The sequence below is a fragment of the Oxyura jamaicensis genome, chromosome 2, assembly GCF_011077185.1.
Source record: "Oxyura jamaicensis isolate SHBP4307 breed ruddy duck chromosome 2, BPBGC_Ojam_1.0, whole genome shotgun sequence".
NCBI lineage: Eukaryota > Metazoa > Chordata > Aves > Anseriformes > Anatidae > Oxyura > Oxyura jamaicensis.
Window position 1 is genome coordinate 52,683,254 of NC_048894.1, and position 18,946 is coordinate 52,702,199.

Below are 18,946 nucleotides of genomic sequence, written 5' to 3' on the forward strand. Positions count from 1 at the left end.
TCATTGCCAAACTTCAGCTGATTAGGCCAGGTCTGATGTATGTTAAGATTAGTTAGCAGCAGATAAAGGCTTGGGTGTCATTGGTGGTGCTTTTTGGCTTCATTCAAAACTGGTATTTGTTCTGGAGAGATCTCCCTCATGCTATGAGGGTTGTTTTGCACCTAACTCTTGGCTTGCTCTTCCCATAACTGTCTTTTTCAGAATGCTTAAATTTACAATGAGCATTTCTCACTAAGAGAAGGTGACATTGGCTAACGACTTCCAGTTTTTGTTTGCAAGAGAAGTGTTCTCTTGCAATGTAGAGTAAAATGTGTGTTTATTGCTTGCTTTCATGCATTACAGTCTGTGTCCCAAATAACTCAAGTCAGAGTTCAGCTCTAGTCTGACCTGTGCAAAACACCATCGATAACTTTTCTGTCAAATTCAGCGATAAAATTAGCAGAGGTTTGTGCCTTTAATAATGTATATCTTTTGAGGAGGAGGTTTTAGACGCTTTCTGAAATGCAGCATGGAATTTTGGTTCTAATCAGAATTATTTTAATTGAGTTCGGATTTATAGCAGGGTTAAAACGGTGAAAGGCCGGAAACTAATCAACTGAATCACTTCGTTTCCATATAGCTACTGACTTCAAAAGAATATTTTCTCAGCTAAGAAACCATACGAACATTCAGCCAGAAGAGTGTAATCCATCTCGCTGTGTCAGTATATTGAAGTGATGTTAGAATGGCTTTATGGAAAGCAAGTCAAGGATGCATGTCCTTTTAAACCACATAGTTTCATTTTAACTTCAACCCTTCTAAGTAAGTTTGTGGTGAATTTCAAAATTAACGTATGGAAAACTAGGGATGATGCGGTGTGTATTGCCTCAGCTAGTGCAGAAGTTCAGATGCCTGGGTTGTAACTGCAGCCCTGTTACCAGCCCTCGAGTGCGGGTGTAGGAACCCCCTTCATTCCCAGTATTTGGATCCAGGATGCTCAGTCACAGGGCGTCTGTGTTGCTCAGATGGCTACGCTTATTTCCCAGCCTGTGTTTTGTACCCATCTCAAATGACCATCAGTCCATCCGAGACTAGTACGGGGCTTTGAACGCAAGGAATTTGATGGAAGAAGCCAGGCGGAAGCGTTGGCTTAAACAACGCGCTTTTTCTTCAGTGTGGCTGCCAGGCGTGGGGAGAAACTTCTCAACCACAGCCTGGATGACAGGGCGTCTTGCCGACGTGGAGGAGGAGATGGGGAGACATTGATCTTTTAGAAAATTGACCTTCTGCAGAGGGAGGAGGGTGTCAGGCCTCAGCCGCGGCGGGCTGATGTGCAGGGCGAGCAGGCCCTCGGCCCCCGGGGAGGCACGGCGGCTGGCTTACACCTCCCTGCCGCCCGGAGGAAATTCCACGTGTAGGTAAGAGGGTAGGCTTTAGGCCTCTGTAAAACTAATTCTTTGAATTCCTCGCAACTAAATAAATCTACTTTGATTTCATTCTGTGGCACAACAGAAGGTTTTCTCCACAGGCTCCTGAAGGAAAATGTTTGCAGGTGCCAAGTGTTTTGTTAGGCAGGCTGCGAGCTGGAGCTGGAAGATGCCGTTAGGGAGTTGTTGGGTTATCCATCCCATGGAAAGAGCGAGAGGGGACGGCATTGCTGCACTAGAAAGGAGCCTTAAGGGCTTGTGGACTGGAAAAGGGCCTCAAGGAGGAGCAGCGTCCCCAGATACAGCTGAGTAGTCAACTCTGAGGGTGGCAGTTCCTACAGTAATGGTCTGCCGGTTTCCTCAAGTAAAGCGGTCGCAGGATTAGCTATTTCTGACACCAGCAGAGAGGTTCAGAGGTGTGCATCTGAGCCAGCTTACCTGGCAATGCTGTATTTGTCCTCAGATGCCCAAGACAGACAATTAAATTCTAGCTTTTGTTTAGGAAAACAGAGTTAGCCATCATTATCTGTAAACAGACTTCTTCGTGATTTCCTTAGCCAGAGCAAACGAGATTTCAGTGTGTAAAAGCTGGCTGGGGCAAAAACAGGTCCTGGTCCCTGCTGTGTTTTGTTAACGTGGTCAGATAAAAACTGGTCTGTGTGCCTTTTGTCTGAAATGAGCAGAGGGGAAGTTGTATAGATCCCTTCTTTTCTTAAGGCTCAAATTTCAAAACAGATCTGGCAGTAGCGGGTAGTAAGCAGGCATCACTAGAAATACTATACTTTGCTTTAGTGCTGTCTTCCTTGCTTGCCAAAAATGCTGAAGAATGTTTCGGTTCTCAGTTTGCAATGGATAATTTAGGGGAGTAATTTCCTTACACGTGTAATAACAAAGATGGTGCTGGAAAAGATCGTAGATACTTTTTTTCTTATTTCAGGATGTAGTTCAGTGCACTGTTTGTACATCTTGGGCTTAAGTGGTATATCTTTTACATACATTACCATTTGAGTGTTTTGTAGGAAAATTCAAAAGTCCTCATTTGTTGCTTTTTTAAAAACTAAATTAAATATTTGTAGTTTGGTACATAAGACAGAGTCTTAGGCTTGTGCATCTTTTTGAGTAAAATTAATCCTGAGGAGGTAAGCATTCAGAAGAAATACATTTTCTGCATCCAGCTAAAATGCAGAATGAGAAAATTTCAGGCACAGTGCTACAATAGTTAATGGGTAGGCAATTATTTTGATGATTTACAGCCTTTTGTTGAAATACCATGGAACCAGTAATTGTTGCAATAAACATTTTGCACATTTAATTTTTCTGCAAAAATATGTAACATGAAAATTACCCGTTTTGCAGTAATTTACATATTTAAATATGCAAATCAGACACAACACATTTGGGGATTTGTGGCTTTTCAGTAGCTAGATGTATGACCTGTGGAGAAGAATAGGGGAGCTGGAAGTTGCTCAAAAAAATTGAATTGTTATCCTGGTGAGAGACTCGTGGTAACAGATAGACACTTCTTGTATGGACTTGCTGCTTAGCGGGTGACCCTTTTGATGTTGTTTTTCTCATAATGGTTAGGTGAGAGTAATGAATTTGTGTTAAGAGGAGACACTTGGTATTGGATTTTTGCAAATGGTGTGGTGCCTCATACCAATAACGCTCCTCGCGATGGCCCAATGTACTCGTGAAGGGTTTTGTGTTGTGTTATTGATTGTGGCAAAAAGAAATGCCACGTTATCAGCTAGTTCTCGTGTTTGTCTTCTGTTCACATGCAGCTGGGGAAATTTTGTTTTGGAGTTGTCCACGTCCAAATTGTGTAGAGCTGGGTTAGGGCTTGAGAAGTGCAGAAACAGCCGTGCTGCATGTTTTCATACCGCGTAACACCAGCAGTGTTGTGGTGTCCTTTTCTTCTCCTGAAATACACCTTTGCCACTGATCTCCCAAGTATGTAGGTAGTGTTTGGGGCTCAGGAAGAGATCTCATATCTCTGGAATGGTTTGTAGAAGTCTGAGCATACCCAACACAATTGGCAGCATTAAAATACTCTGTTTTATGGAAGTAGAACATTGTTTTAGTTCCTGTGGGAGGAGAAAAGAATTATTGCCTGGGTCCTTTAAGGCAGTTTGAGAGCCACATAAATGTTTTCACAGTGACTTAAAACTGAATTAAAGCCAGAGCAAGAATGTTTTTGTACAGTAACGGATACTTAATGCCAGAAAGTTGATTAATATTACATCTCTTCCCAAACATGATCTATGTAACAACATGAGGTTTGCATTGGAATAGCTGGCTCGGGTTCACAAAATTTGCAAGGCTCCCTCTTCTCCTTCTGAAAACAAAACTTTCCCCTTTCACTCCTATCTTCCCTCTTTGTTATGAATAGTTTTATGAATGTGCAATCACTTGCTTTACGCAGCACGAGCTCTGCTACATGCAGCATAAGCGTACATGTATGGTCCATGCCTTTATCTTCCAGAACATACAGCAGAAATTGTTCATACATGAATACTCTGCTGTGCCTTATGCTTGAGATAACAGGGGAGTCTACAGAGAGCATTTCTGGTACACGATTAAACCGGAGGAGGGCTTGTGAGAGAAAGCTTTGCATACAGCCTCAGCTGCTGACTGAATGCAGTCCTGTAATTCTGCTGTTTAGATGGTGAAAACCTGATTATTGTACAAAAATATAAATTGGCTTCTGAATGGATGACTGGATATTCCCTATGAAATATTTGCATGTATATATATTTCCAGAAATACCAGAAAATTGCTGAAAACTTAATAAATGTTTATGGCTTAGTAAAGTGTCAATCCCTTAGTAAATGCTAAGTTACTCTGTAGTAATCAAGCACATCTATGACTTTACTCGATCAAACTTTTCGTAGTCATTATTACAGCTGTACCTAGTTACAGGTACGATTTGCACAGTTTGCATCGGTTTGTGTAGGGATTCTCTATCATGGTTTGAAATGAGATACCCCCAAATCCCTGGATGGGATCCTGTGTGCATATTGGTGCCCAGGGTCCAGGTCCCCTTCTGCAAAGGGAGCTGCGCTGCGTCCATGGGGGATGGTGCTTGCCATAAGGTTTTGCTCTGCTGCCATAAATTATATCAGTGGTATAATAAACCTCAGTGCTTGCAAGTTTTGAATGTAGTGGTTCAATTGCTTTGTGTTTGATCATCACTGCTAACCAAAAGACCCACAAATATTTCACTATGGGACTCTTATTGCTTCAGCCTAATAATAATAATTGCTTTGGAGGAAGCAGCGTTTCAGAATGAGCATTCAGATAGATACGGATAAGATGATATCCACTTACTCTATTTGAAATTTCAGAACAATAATAATTTGCTTATACTTTTAATCATTTATCTGTAGTGCTCTTGCCTTTAACTAAAAGCTGTTCTGGAAGTACAGAACTGGTTAAGATAGTGTAAGATAATCATAATTCAAGACTCTAAAAGATTTCTCCTTGAACAGTATGAGTTCCGTGGCTCACATTTTTTTTCTCCCCCTCTCTCTTATTTTTTAATGAAATGGTTTCAAGACTAAAACCTTTATTGACTGTTCTTTCACAAGGAAAAAAATGTAACTGGATGTTGTGCATGTCAGAGTTATCTCTAGGATGGAAGACTGTAGCTGTGGCATGTTTATACCTGAGCTTAGTAAAGTATAAGGTACACCTTTTCTGCTTTCCTAAATGCCTCAGAAATATTGAAGGGCTGACAGACATGAAGGGAAATGCAATTTGCTGCATAAGAAGGCACAAAAGAATTAGTAATCATTTTATAGTTAAACAAGGTTTGGTCTCAGTGATATGTCGTGCACGATTGTTGTGTTGGTTGGTTGGTTGGTTTCCTTTGAGAAGTGGATTTTTCTTTCTTATTATCAGTTACTTTTCAACAATTATATTTCTTGGGGGGCTTTTTGGTCTTCTTCCCTGGCAATTTCATCTTTCCACTGAACTGTCTTGCTAGCTATTTGGGACAAAGTTCGATCCTGTATTATACTCTGTAAGTCGAAATAACTTAATTCCACATTTTTACTCAGATGGGAGCAAAATCATGGTCTATGGGATTTTTTTTTCCTTAAATGCCTGGCTTGTGATAATGTTTTGTAATTAATTGGGTGACCACTTAGATACTTGTTCGTGTAATGTGGTTGTGAATTTGGCAGAACTCTTTGCAGAAAGGTTTTTACACCTGTCTGGATATAATAATATTATAAGTGTTTGAAGCAAGAAATACTGATTTTTATAGAAACCGATACCATCTATAACGAGAGACAGCATGGCTAGGACTGTTTTGCATCTGTGTCCTGCCCTTTTTGTTGTGTTCTCAGGGTTTAAGCTTTTTAAGCTTTTCCTGTGAGAGCGAACATTTTTTTTCCTCTCATTTCTCTCTTCCCCCTTTCAAGAATCTTACAAATTAAGACAAAAGATAATTACTCAGAGGGTAAAACTGGCAGGGTTCCCACGACACTTAAAATTAATGAGCTGTTGCATATAAAATATACCTTGTCTCATGTTCACTGCTTTTTTTTTTTTTTGGTGAACCATAAAAGTGCACAGTTTGGCTTTTTGGCTGTGTTCTCTGTTTTAGTAATTTTCAGTTATAAAGTGGCAACTGAATACAGAAAACTAATCTCTCTGACTTAACGTTTCCCTATGAGGAACAGATCAGTATATACAATTTGTTCCCTCTGAAGAAAAATATCACTTGCAGTGATGAAATACGTATTAACAAAGCTGCCATCATTTGTTTGTGCTACATCTTATTAAAAATAGTCGCACTTTGTGCATTTGTAGTGCCTTCCATCTGATGTGAGAACTCCTTACAAAGGAGGATAAATGTATTGTCGTGAACTCCCCGAGAGGGGTTGGCGATTATTATCAGTTCCATCACTGGAAATGAGACACAGAGGTTATGAGACTTCCACTGAAATCACAGAGAAATCCTCGGCTGTCTGGGGCAGCGCCAGTTGCTCCCGAGCTCGGCAGAGCCGAAGCCACAGGGGAATTTGTGGTGACTTCGCTGCAGACGGGATTTCTCTCCTTCCTACTCAATTTATGCAACAGGAAGAGATGGAAGGAGGAGGTGGAATAATGTACAATTGCAAATTTTCTTTTTACATCATCTGCTTTAATGCTTACTACCAACCCAACGTGATAAGTGACCTGAATAACAATTTTGTTGATAGCTTGCTGGAATTTCCATTTTTGGAGGCACGGTGGGAAGATTGGGAGGTAGGTGAAGCAGCTTTGATGCACCTTAGCAGCTCAGAAGCGGCTTAGATGCACTTCCTCTGGCCAGCAGGATTGTTGGTATCTTATTACTACTATTGCTGCTACTACTCCTCTACTACTACAGGACATCTGTAGAGACAGCTTTTCACTTTCGATAAAAAGGAATGTGTCGTAGGCATATCGTGTTTATTGATTGAATAAGGCTTTCATTTCCCAAGGAAACAATGACTTAATTCATTCAGTTAATATTATAGTGTGTGTCATGTGTAATACATACAATTCTTAGATCTTTGTGCTGTTGAGTATTTATGAATTTTCTTACTTGCATCCTCCCTAAGCCAGGTCAAAAGAGAGGGCTGAAAAACAAGAGTAGATGAGTAGAGAAGGCAGGAGAGCATTTGGCCATTGTGGATGTCAGATCACAAACCTCACAGACCTCTGTCAAGTGCCTCACTGGTGGACAGGAAGCACTTATATATGTTTACTACATATTTTGATTAACAAACAGACAAAAGGACAAAATTGCCTTTTTGAAAAAATACAGATAAAAATCTCAACTTTTTGTGTTCCCTGCCAATAAAAAGCAATGTATATCTTAAATGCAGCAGAGGGAAAGGAATGAACCTAGTTGAGGTAGACTTGTATGCATTTCTGCATAATATTTATTGCACCAAAAATTCTATTCCGTGCTTTCTTATCCCTTAACTTCAGCAGAAGGCTAGGACACTCAGCTTGGCCCCCCCACATTACTTTATCTGCCATGTTCCAAACAGTTTTTATTATTTTCCTTCATTTGCAGAAGTACCTTTTTCTATTTGCAGCTTGTCTGCTATAAGCAAGCTGCTGTCAGTTTGGTTCAGCAGTTTGGATATTGATGAAAACAAAACATGCTTTTTCATGGAACATTTCCTTTCTTTATGTTAAAGTAAAAATAAATCCCTTTTCTGTTTATGTTATGTTCAGCACTTCCTCACTGCCGCAGAAAAAAGTTAATTAAAACTGTCATAAATAAAAATCAAATAGAAAAGTCTATATTTAGGTCAATCTAAATAGTAATATACCTCGTATGTTTTAATTTGGATATTGAAGATAATGTCTTAATAATCAAAGGAAATAGCTCACTTTAGTAAATCTGTTAATTTAGATAAATATGCAAAATAGCGCGTCTATTTCTGTATTCATTTTCCTTTAGCTATAAGAAGATGCTCACTAAATATTGAACACTGACAGCAAAGAAAGTTGGGTAGTTTTGAATGAAGAATGTAGGCTCGTGTGTACTTTTTTTCTTTCTTTAATACTTTGTCTGGTTTTCCCTCATCTCAGTTTTCAATGGGTCCAGCAAATCATCGAAGGAGAAAGAACCTGCTCAGAAACACAAAAGCAAAGAGGCCACACCAGGGAAGGAGAAGAACAGTGAACATAAGGCTGAGAGCCGAAAAGACCAGGCTGCTGCTAATCACCATCCTACTACAAACACTGGCTCCTCTACGAAAGGGCTCACCGCTAACAACCACCACACTCTTCATAGATCGGCTCAGGACTTAAGGAAACAGGTAATGAATTATGCTCTACTGCAGACACATGGGAAACACAGACTTTTAAGGTGCTAGCTCCGTTTTCCACTGCATGGCAAAGAGGGAACATGGCAACCCTTAAAACTGTGCTTGGGAGACAGCAGGGAGTTAATTTTCAGTGAAAGAGAGAGCGAAAGAGAGAAAGAAGGAAAAAAGAAAAGTGTTCCATACATAGTAGGTCATTATGCCACTCCTTATATTATGCAGTGTGTAGCTATGAAAGGGTAAAGTTCACATCATTATTTATGAAACCTTTCTGAGTGGCACCCTTGTTGGTCTCTGCTGACAGCACCAAGGCTGGTATCACATGGCAAAAATGAATTCCTTCTGTGTACAGCTGGTCCACTTGGGTTATCTTAGAGGCTGGCTTGTAGAGAAGCTGAGACACACTCAGGTGTCTTGCATTGCATGTGGGCAATACAAGCCTCGGAGTCTGGGACAAATATCTTGCCCAATGCATAAAGAAAGTATTCCAGGATATCATCTCCTTCGCAGTGGACGTACCAGGAAGGGAGAAATGCAAGTTTTTCATGCTACCTAGTTGAAGACTAGCAAAAAATCCAGCAAAAAGTTTGTGTTAGCCTGACTTTGATCTGGGGGTATAAGTTTAGTAGAATGATTTTTTAGTGCTTGTGACTTGCATTTGGGCAGGATGTGTCTCCATCTATTTTTGATGGTTGGATCAAAGAGCTTCTAAAATAGAAACTGGAAAATCAGTTTTTTATAAAAGAGTTTCAAAACCCACAGTCAATATCCTTTTAAATTATCTGAGCTGTGACCGTACATGAGCTAATTCAGCCTGGGGATGGGTTAGCAGAGTACGCGCACTCGAGAAGGGCAGTACAGTAAGCTTGCTGCACGTACAGCTTTTTGTTGTTGTTGTTGTTGTTCTTTCCAGTGGTTAATTCTCAACAGGCCACTTACAGACAGTTTTTTATTTGCTGGCATCTAAAGGTTTTTTCTTCCAAATAGGCTAGGGTGGATTTCAGTGGAGCTGGAATTGCCATCTTCTAGGGCTGTCAAGGCCTTAAATGGCACCTCTCAGTCTTAGGCTTGGAAATTAAAAACAGCAAAAAGAAAAACAGCGGTGCTCTTGCCAAGGAAATCTTCCGTGTCCTGTGCTTCAGTGGTGTTCAGCTTCTCCTGAAATGCCTCTGTTGGATTTGTATTACCTTTTAAATCAAATCTGAGATTCTGAAGGTTATGTACAGTATATTTCTCTGTACCTCTGTAACTTGCATTCTGTATTCCGCCATGGCATTTTTTGCTTACTGAGTCATGAGCCTGACTGCCTGCCTTCGTTTGCATTCTTTCTTTTGGCTTTTTCTTGTGGCTACCAATATCCCGTGGTCCTTGCTGTTACATGCGCTGCCATGAGCTCTTCTCATTGAACAAGGTTCCCAAATAGTAAGGATACAATTTATACTCAATTATTTTAACTCACTGGAACACTTGTGTGAAATGCTTTAAAGTTGCATTATCAAAGTATGAATAGTTACAATTCTTGTAAAAGTCAACAGCTGTCACTTGTGAAGGTAGTTCTAAGAAGGGAAAAGAGAGCTGTAGAAAAACTCTGTCCATGGTCCAAGTAGGTTTTGTATCACAGAATAGAGTAAAATTCTGTTCTTGTTGGGAGTCTTTGTTAACTTCTTCAGTGTTTTCCAAAAGGAGAGTTGTCTTCCCCAGGTGCCAGCTGCATGTTCATCCTCTCCTTCCAGTATGTTTTTGCTTCTTGTTCGTCTGCATTTACCTGGCTTACTTATATATGTGGCTTTGTTTTGTCCAGTCTTAGAGAAAACAAAAGCAGAACACTAGAAATTACACAAGATTTTCTTTTTTCTTCTTTCTTTCTTTTTCTGGTGTGCATTTGCACTTGTCACGTTTCCTCTCTCTTTCTTCTTCCCTTGCTATTTTCCCAAATCCTCTTCTTCAATGGGGTTGTGTGCAAAGGAAATGTAGTTCAATGGGGCCCTCTCTTGGCCTAATATGGTAATTTAGATCTGCAAAACTCAAGTATCAACACAGAAGTATTTTTATGAATTCAAGATGAGTTGCGTAACTTAAATATTTTGGGACCAAAACTGTTGTTGGTACCGCTAATATTGCTGTTATTGCTGTGGTTGTTATCTAACAGAACGTTTGTTGGCTTGATATTGTGTGTGTGTTTGTGTGTGTGTGCGTGTCTGGAGGATGGATCCTAGGTGTTGTGCAGAGATGTGTATGTACACCAGTTCAAATCCAACAAACAAATTTCTGCAAGACAATGTGCTGGTCCCATTTGCTTTTAAAAAGCCAACAAAATTTTAAATTTATCATACCATCTTTTACTGCAAGGCAAGCGTTCAGTAAAGTGGAGAAAAGAGTGGTCAAAAGAGAGGTCTGAAGACAAACATATCAGCAAAACTGAACAGATAGCTGAAAAGCAAAAATAAGATTCATATTCATATCCCTAGTTTCACTTTTAGCTCAAGACTTTCAGTCATTTAAGGCTAATGTCAATCACTTTGTTACTATTTGAATTAAATTGACTTCTTTCTTATGTGCTCAGTGTAAGCACTGCCTCGGGATGGAGCTGTGGCATAGACCCCCATTTGGTGAACCTGCGCACCTGGCAGTGTGGCCAATTTTTTAGGCTGACTGTGTGTGTATGTTTGGTTTGGGGGGAGACATATCAACAGTAGAAAGGTAAGAAAATGGCTACCACAATTTCTTGTTTCTTTTGGTTCCAATCGTCTGATGGGTCCTCAGAGACAAGTACAGACCAGGAACATGTAGGTGTTTATTGACCAGCCAGAATTTCGCATTTGTCAATGTGAAATCCTGAACCCACCTGTTGCTTTGATGATGGGCTATGGCCGCGTTGCTTGTTCCATTTGTTTCCAGCTGGAAGATGTTTGTTGCAGCCTATTCCTGTTTGAAGTGTGGTCTGTTCTGGTCTATAGAGTACTGCTATATCTTAAACCTTACGTTACCTCTCTCAAAGCACTCGTGATACCTGTGGACACGTGGGGAGGGGAGAGGGAGAAGCATTTGAAAACCACTGAGTTATGTCTGCTCTGGAAAGATGATGGTTCTGAGGAACTTTCCAGAAGTTTCTTTTCTTACGGGGTCTCCTTAGTTAGCAACCAGACAGAAACAGTTCTATTAATTATGGTACTCTCAAAGACAAGTGTTCCTCTACTTCAGGACTGGTTTGTCATTGGAATAGCTTCATTAGGTTTGAATCAAAACTCAAAATAGTGTGCTTGTAATCTAGCATAGGAGGTTAGATAGCTGAAGTTTATGTACCTATTCAGTGCAAGACTTGGCCCTGAGAGATCTAAGCTTTCATTCTGTGGAGGCATTCTGACAACTCTAAACAGTTGTGATAACTTTCTGTTTTCCTAATAAATTCAGTTTTCTGGAGTTTCATATCTTGGCAGTTTTAGTTCCAGCTTAAAGCTGATGGTGCTGACAGTGTGTTTTCCTTCAGAGAGGATGAGTTTTGAGGATCTCACCTTGCTCCATAAGCACTTTCTTTGTGATTGCTCTGTACTCAGGCCCTGTGTCACTGAGTGCCCTCACTGAGGGCCCTCCCTCACTGAAGGAGTTGCCTGGATGGCCCTTCAGACTTCTTGTAATAACTTCTTCAGAAAAGTCATTGGACAAAGCACCTCCATACTGCCTGGCAGCTCCCTCTGAGGTGTTGTCATGACATACCTAACAGCACAGTAATATAGCTATGGCCTTCTTGAAATCTTCTTGAAAACCTCCAGTAGAGATTCCACAATATCCATCAACAGCTTCTTCCAGCATTTTTCTTTTCAGCTAATTACAAGGTGTTTCAAGTTGCAACTCAAATCATCTTTGTAGACATTTTTTCACCTTTCTTTTCATACATGGAAAATAGTATTTACTGTGTCTTTTCAGATGATCTGCACATGAATCAGAAGACCATTACAGAGTTCTCCCCTAGTTATCCCTTTCAGACTAAATAAGCCCTGCTTCACTGGCTTTTCAGTAAAGAACATATCTTCTAAATACCTGAATGTTTTGTGCTCTTCTAGACTGTCTAAATTTACGCACCAATCCTGGGCCCAACCCTGTGCAGGAAATAGTGTGCTTCTTTCTTTTGATGTTTTCATTAATAGGCCTCAGAGATTGGCATGCTTTTACCACCCTTGCACTTTGCAGCTCACTGTGTTCCCCAGATATTATTCTTCCCCCACATGTATTCGATTTCTCCTTCCAAAATAGCACTTCCTCTTACTGCAGAAATGTTCTGACATAAATTCTTCAAGATTGCCTTTGATTTTGAGCTAGTCAGTAGAGTGCTTACAGCCCCTTCCAGGTGTGTATCACAGGTGATTTTTATGATAATCCAAGTTACTAACGGGAGTACTTTGTAAAACTGAGGCCAAGACAGGCCCCTGACAAAATTCACCTGAAATGCCCTCCCAGGATGACAGTGAACTGTGGGAACTATACGTTTTCTTGAGGATGACTTTCTTCCATCTGTTGTAAAGCCACTTCACAGTAATTACGTCTGGATGTGCCTCCAGAGCCTGTTGGGACGGTGACAGGAGCCCTGCTGAAGCGAAGGTGCCCCGTTACCTGCTCAGCCAGATGTCTGTCAGAAAAAGGTTAAATTAGCTCAAAGTGCTAAACCGTGAGGTGGAGTGTGTATGTTGTGTGTGGCTTTTTGTGTTTGTTTCTACCATTATCTTAGCAAGTTTTGTGTGTTTACAAATGAACTGTTTGATTGGTTCCAGAATCATTTTAGGGATTGAAGTTGGCAGAGTCTACCTGCCCTCCTCCATTTCTCTCCAGGACACGTGCCCTAAGTTAACTATATACACTTCAGCTTGTTGTAGTTGCCTTCCTAGCTCTTTTGTTGAAATTTATCTTTTGTTTTATTTTTAACAGACCTGGTAAGTATTCAGTCACAATGGTACTTTCGGTGAGGGCTAATGCACAAGAAGCACACATGAGCTAAACTGTTGCATTTGCATTTCTGTTAGCAAGTGCTTGCTTTCCAGGTAATAGACATTTTTTGGAAGGCTGAGGATCAAAACTCATGTAATCAGTTAACTGGATTTTCCTCAAGTTTTTCAGTCTTGGAAAGCATGTGAAGGACAAGAATATGGATGGGTTTTAAGAGTATTATTAAAGCTCCAGCTTCTGGAGTGCAAAGGAGAAAGTGCACCTAGTAAATGTATGTATATACAGCCGTGTTTGGGTATACAGAATCCCAGGATGTAGTTCCTCTTCCACAAGTCACCTAATGTGAGACCGCAGCACGATCTTTTCAGTCTCCATTTTATCCTTGTTTTATAACAATTTATCCCTACTATGTAAGTGATTGCAATTCTTGCATTCTTTATTTGAAGCTGATTTGACAAGTATTGTGAAATCCCACGGGAAAGTATAATAACTTTGCAGAAATGGTGGTACTCACTTGAGTGCTCATAAGGGGTGGTTGTAATGTATGCTTTCACTTCGAGCACGTTTATGGATGTTTGTGATTTTTGGATGTATTTTCTGAACTCATGGTAGTTTAGGGAGGTGAGGAAAAACTGTTTAAACTTGTTTAAGTGCTGAAACTTGCTAGGGCTTAAACTTGAACTTCATTTTCTTAGTAATGGTGCTTGCTTTCACAGTGCTGAGCTGTCACAATTCCCTTTGAAGCTGAGGGGTTCTTTCTATGCGGGTTGCTCTCAGTGCTTAACATGTCTTATAATTAAAATACTAATTTTAGTTTCATAATTGGGTTTAAGAGCCTAATAGAAAGCAGTGGAGTCCAGCACTTGTAAATTGCAATGACACATTAGTGAGCAATAACAAAATGTGTGTCAGTAAAACTGCCCAGATATCAAACTTAAAAAACAACAATCAGTAACTAACCAACAACCAAGACAAAACAAACACAAAAACAAAACAACAAAATATTTTTTAAAAATTATATTTTATGTTATTAACCTCAGCAAAAAGATGCCTCCTAAGATTTAATATGTATGACAGACTGGATCCCTCATGGCTGTCCTGTTCTGTTGGGTGCATAATGTATTCCGTATTTATTTTTATATGTATAGAGAGGAGGTTTGTTTGAATCTAAGTGTGCAGCGTTTGCAAAATGTGCCCATTCCAGTTAGAGTAGGTGGTATACACTGGTTAGTTTGCTAAGTAGTAAATTGTGTGTGCACTTAAGGGAAGTTGGGTGGGAGAGGCAATGTGACTGAGGGCCGGAAAAGGAGATAATAAAAATATTAGTTTGTAGGTCAGACTACAAGTGTTTTGTGATACTATAACTTGCTTTCTGGTAGACGAGGAGAAGGGTAATGCAAGTGACGTAACCCTTCTTAATGCCAGAGGCTTCGTACCTTCTGAAAGCAAGATTGGCTTTCTGGGGACTTTTTGGTTCATTTTAAAAAAGAAAAAATAATATAAGTATATATTTCTATTTGTTTATTCTAAATGCCTCTCCTCTTGTCTGGGTGAAAAACATAGTGTGAACATTGTACAAAAGGGCCAGGAGTCAGGACTGCAGAATACAGTCGTCCAGCAAATGGGAAGCTATGGCAGAGTGGTAACATTATTAACTTACTGTTCTGTTTTCTGTTTCCTTTCTTCTGCTCCCCTTGCGTCACTCCTGGCTTTGTAGGTTTCTAAAGTCAACGGAATCACTCGAATGTCATCTCCGAGTGCAAATGCAGCCAGTGCCAAAAAGATGAGAGAAGTCAGACCTTCACCGTCCAAAACTGTGAAGTACACTGCAACAGTGACAAAGGGAACTGTCACATACACCAAAGCCAAGAAAGAACTGGTCAAGGAAACCAAACTAAATCACCACAAACCCAGTTCACCTGTCAACCACACAATCTCAGGGAAACTAGAAAGTAGCAATGCAAAAACCCGCAAACAGGTGCTATCCCTTGGAGCATCCAAGTCTAACAATACCGCTGTTAATGGTGTAAAAGTCAATGGCAAGTTGAACCAAAAGACATGCACTAAGGAGGTGGGGAGACAGTTAAGGGAGGGGCTGCGCAATTCAAAGAGGAGGCTGGAAGAGACGAATCACATAGACAAAATACAGTCGCCCACCAAGAGAATGAAAGGGGCCATCAACTTGGCAGAAGCTGCAAGCAAAAAGGCAGCTGTAGAAAAGCCTTTGCTGAATGGACACCTTAAAAAGGAAGTGCCAGAGAAGAATTTGGAAAGAAATAGGCCGAAAAGAGCCACTGCTGGAAAGAGTACGCCAGGGAAACAAGCACATGGCAAAACTGAAAATGCCTCCTGTGAAAATCGTTCTACCTCTCAAGCGGAGTCCTTGCACAAGCCACAAGACTCAATGGGAAAGCACGAAAAGGGCAGTAGTAAGTCTGGGTGGGGGATGCTGGGGGAGATTCCCATCCTTAGGCCCTCCACCAAGGAATTTCATGACCCACTGATATACATTGAGTCAGTCCGAGCTCAGGTAGAGAAGTATGGGATGTGCAGGGTGATTCCTCCTCCAGACTGGAGACCTGAGTGCAAGCTAAATGATGAAATGCGGTTTGTGACACAGATTCAGCACATACACAAGCTAGGCAGGCGCTGGGGACCCAACGTGCAGCGGCTGGCCTGTATCAAGAAGCACCTCAAATCTCAGGGCATTACCATGGACGAACTCCCACTCATAGGTAAGGGCTGTGGTTTCCTTGGCCTTTTGCCGCTGCTTGTTAGAGTCCATATGCAACTTTATGCTCCGTTTGCCTTTATGCTTAACCGAACCCCTGTTCAATTAACACTACAGAGCGTCGGATCTCTCCCTTTGGTCAGATACGATGCAGGTAGGTTGTGGGAGAGCTTCTCCAGGAGGCTTTGTATTGCCACCTTGCTCCTGCTAGCTCTTTATTTCACCCAGGGACATACGCTATACAGCATCCTGGTCTTCAGATTTAAGGATCTCCTGCTTTCCCTACTTTTTATTTTATTAAGTAGTACAGCTATTGATAGTCTTGGTTTCAGTGTTGCCTCGGAATGTTCTTGGACCGTACCAAAGGTGTTTTCCAAACAGGTTACGATGCTGCCAAGCAAGAATACAAATATTTTTCCCCCTTCCTTTAAAAGCATTCAACCAAGGGGAAAAATATCTTGAAACTGACTTCTATTTGGGTACTCAGGCACTTAAAATCACAAATTTGCAGTGACCTGCTGACATTTAACAACCATTAAGTGTCAAGAATAGGCAGTAAAATGTGGTTGATTGCAAAATGGAGGTTTCATTATTTCTCTCAGCAGGTGTCTGCCAGGGCTAATGCCTGAGTGAGAATCACTTATTTAACAGAATTCTTGGTTTATGGTCTGCTGTCAAATATGACACGTGACAAAAATGTGACAATAGTTTATAAAAACATGACGACAGCAGCATACAAATGAACTATTGAATGAGCCACCTCCATCTCAACTGCCTTTGCAGCCATGACATAGTAACAAACTTTTGTTTTTAATTTGTGTTAACCCTCTCCTTTGTTTTTGAAGTGTTTTGAGTCAAATCGCACAGGATCTGCATGTTGCAACTTGAGGCTAGAATTTTGCCTTTGAGGCATTATCCCATCAGAGGCGGCTATCAACGCTAGTTGGATTAAAGGACACACTTTTTTGTTTAAACTGTTCTCAGTGCTTTTTCTCCCCGTTTTAAAAGTTTGTTTTATGCCACATATGGTAAGTGAGTGAAAATGCATAAAAGCACACAAAGAGATTGCCAAGTTTATGGTGAACCAATGAAGGGCTCGACAGAGAATGACAGAATTTGAGGAGAAGGAGTGAGGGTTAGTGCTCTGTTGCAACAACCATGCAAAAACATTCAAGGAAATCTGAAAATTAAAATCACTCAAGCAGCAATAAGTGAACATTTTGTATGCCTAATGTATGCAATGGTTGTATGCTAATAGAGAAGAATAATGAATTAAATTTACATTGGCAAGAGAGAGAAGAAAATGTGCAAGACAGCTCGATTAACGCTCCTGGAACAACGTTAACTTTTTAATGAAATACCTTAACTCAGCATTAAGATGGCATTACTGTTAATTATTTGTATTATTTAAGCACCTAAGAGCCTAATTAATAGGCAAGGATTCTATTCTGCTGGGTGCTATATAACTGGAGCAAACAGTGGTCTCTTAAAAAATTTGCATCCTATGTATCCTTTCTGCAGTTAATTTCCTACCTATCTTGTGTTTAAAATTAAAAACAAAATGGAGAAAAGAGGCTGGAGATCGTCACTGTACGAAGATTAGAAATCTGTTGGCTCCAGCAGGAAAGATATAAAATGATCTGTGATGATAAATGCACACTTACTTAAGTAGACATATGTACAGGTTCCCTCTTTCACATTTCATTGAAGTAAGTGGGAGTTTTGCCAGTAACTTGTGTAGTGCCAAGGTTTGGTATTAAACGCATACCTGAAGATTTAAGATTTTTTTTAATGAGCTTGCTCAATAGGTAATTTAAAAATATTTCTAACGTACTGAAATTAAGACAATTAAAAAAAAAAAGACAACGCCGTTTCTGCACATGTGCCAGGTCTCATATTTAAGCCATTATGCTATCGGCACTTTAGAAATAGAGTTAAAACTTTTTTTTTTTTTTTTTCTTTAGCCTTTCAAGGAAAGTTTAAGCAACATGCTTAGTCCAGTCCTGGAAAACATCAGCATGAGATATAAATGCTTCCAAAAGTTATGACTGTGTGAAATGGAATTATAATTGAGACCATTTTGTAAACCATAGCTGTGGCTGGCCCTATGGAGCATCTGCCAGATATATGGGACTCTGAATGATGTGATACTTACGGTCTTACATTGCAGAGTGATTATGAGCTATCATTCCATTATACTGGAGAATATTGCATTTCTTAAATAAGTCATAAATATTGTGTTGAAACTAGGACTTTAAACTGGGTGTGCACAATTTGTCGCGCAGCAGAACATGTACAATATCAAACCGGAACCGTGCTGCTTTCAAAGTTAGGAGTGTGTTACTCAACTTTGTATAGAGGGCTGCATCGATGGGATAAAGAGCCATCTTAAATTATACTTTCAATTTATTTGTGAACTGTGTATTTGTAACACTAGACCAAAAAAGTGCTTTCTGTAATAGAGACCAGCTTGAATATTATTGTATGGGGAAGATTAAGGAGGAAAGAAGGAAAACCTTTCAATTTTTTTTTCCAATGGTGTTGACCTTTTCTTTGCTCAAAGACTTAAACATTTAGCCTATTAGAAAAAAAAAAAAAAAAAAAAAAAAGGTAAACCTGCTGTGCTGTGGCCCTGCCTACAGCCTTGTTGTATACTTCTCAAAGCCTCTCTTGTGATTTTGGCTGCAACCAAAAACCTTTCCCCCCTTTCCATGCCTTTGACCAGGGCTATGCTGACACCATTAGCAGGCAGCCTCTCGCTCTGCTGTCAGTGTCATCTGGAAATGGTGGATTGGCACACGCAGTGGGGAGAGGGGAAAACAGAGGGAAGAAGAGTGTATGGGAGGGGAAATGGAGGAGACTGAAAATTGGGATCAGCAATGAAGTGTCTGAGATACAGCATGGTGTAGTTTTAAGGAGGTAATACTGCTTGCACAAGCAAGCAAGACAATAAAGCTGGGCTTTACCAGATGCTGTAGCTCTGCATCCAGCAGTAAATATTTACCATAATGCTGCTTCGTGCACTTTCCTGTTTTATAATAGCATTTCTTTCTAAGTGC

General features: G+C 40.3%; 1 protein-coding gene across 2 annotated transcripts in view; it reads left to right on the forward strand.

Moving 5' to 3' along the window:
- The window catches only part of JARID2 (jumonji and AT-rich interaction domain containing 2), a 213,612-nt gene that overhangs the window by 170,847 nt on the left and 23,819 nt on the right, over positions 1 to 18,946 (forward strand). The window contains exons 6-7 of one of the 2 annotated variants that reach the window (XM_035316744.1): positions 7,983 to 8,212; positions 14,874 to 15,585. In XM_035316744.1, the coding sequence (XP_035172635.1) occupies positions 7,983 to 8,212; positions 14,874 to 15,585 (942 nt within the window). Of the gene's footprint in view, positions 1 to 7,982; positions 8,213 to 14,873; positions 15,892 to 18,946 lie in introns of both variants that reach the window. The other variant, XM_035316743.1, reaches the window with a different exon arrangement.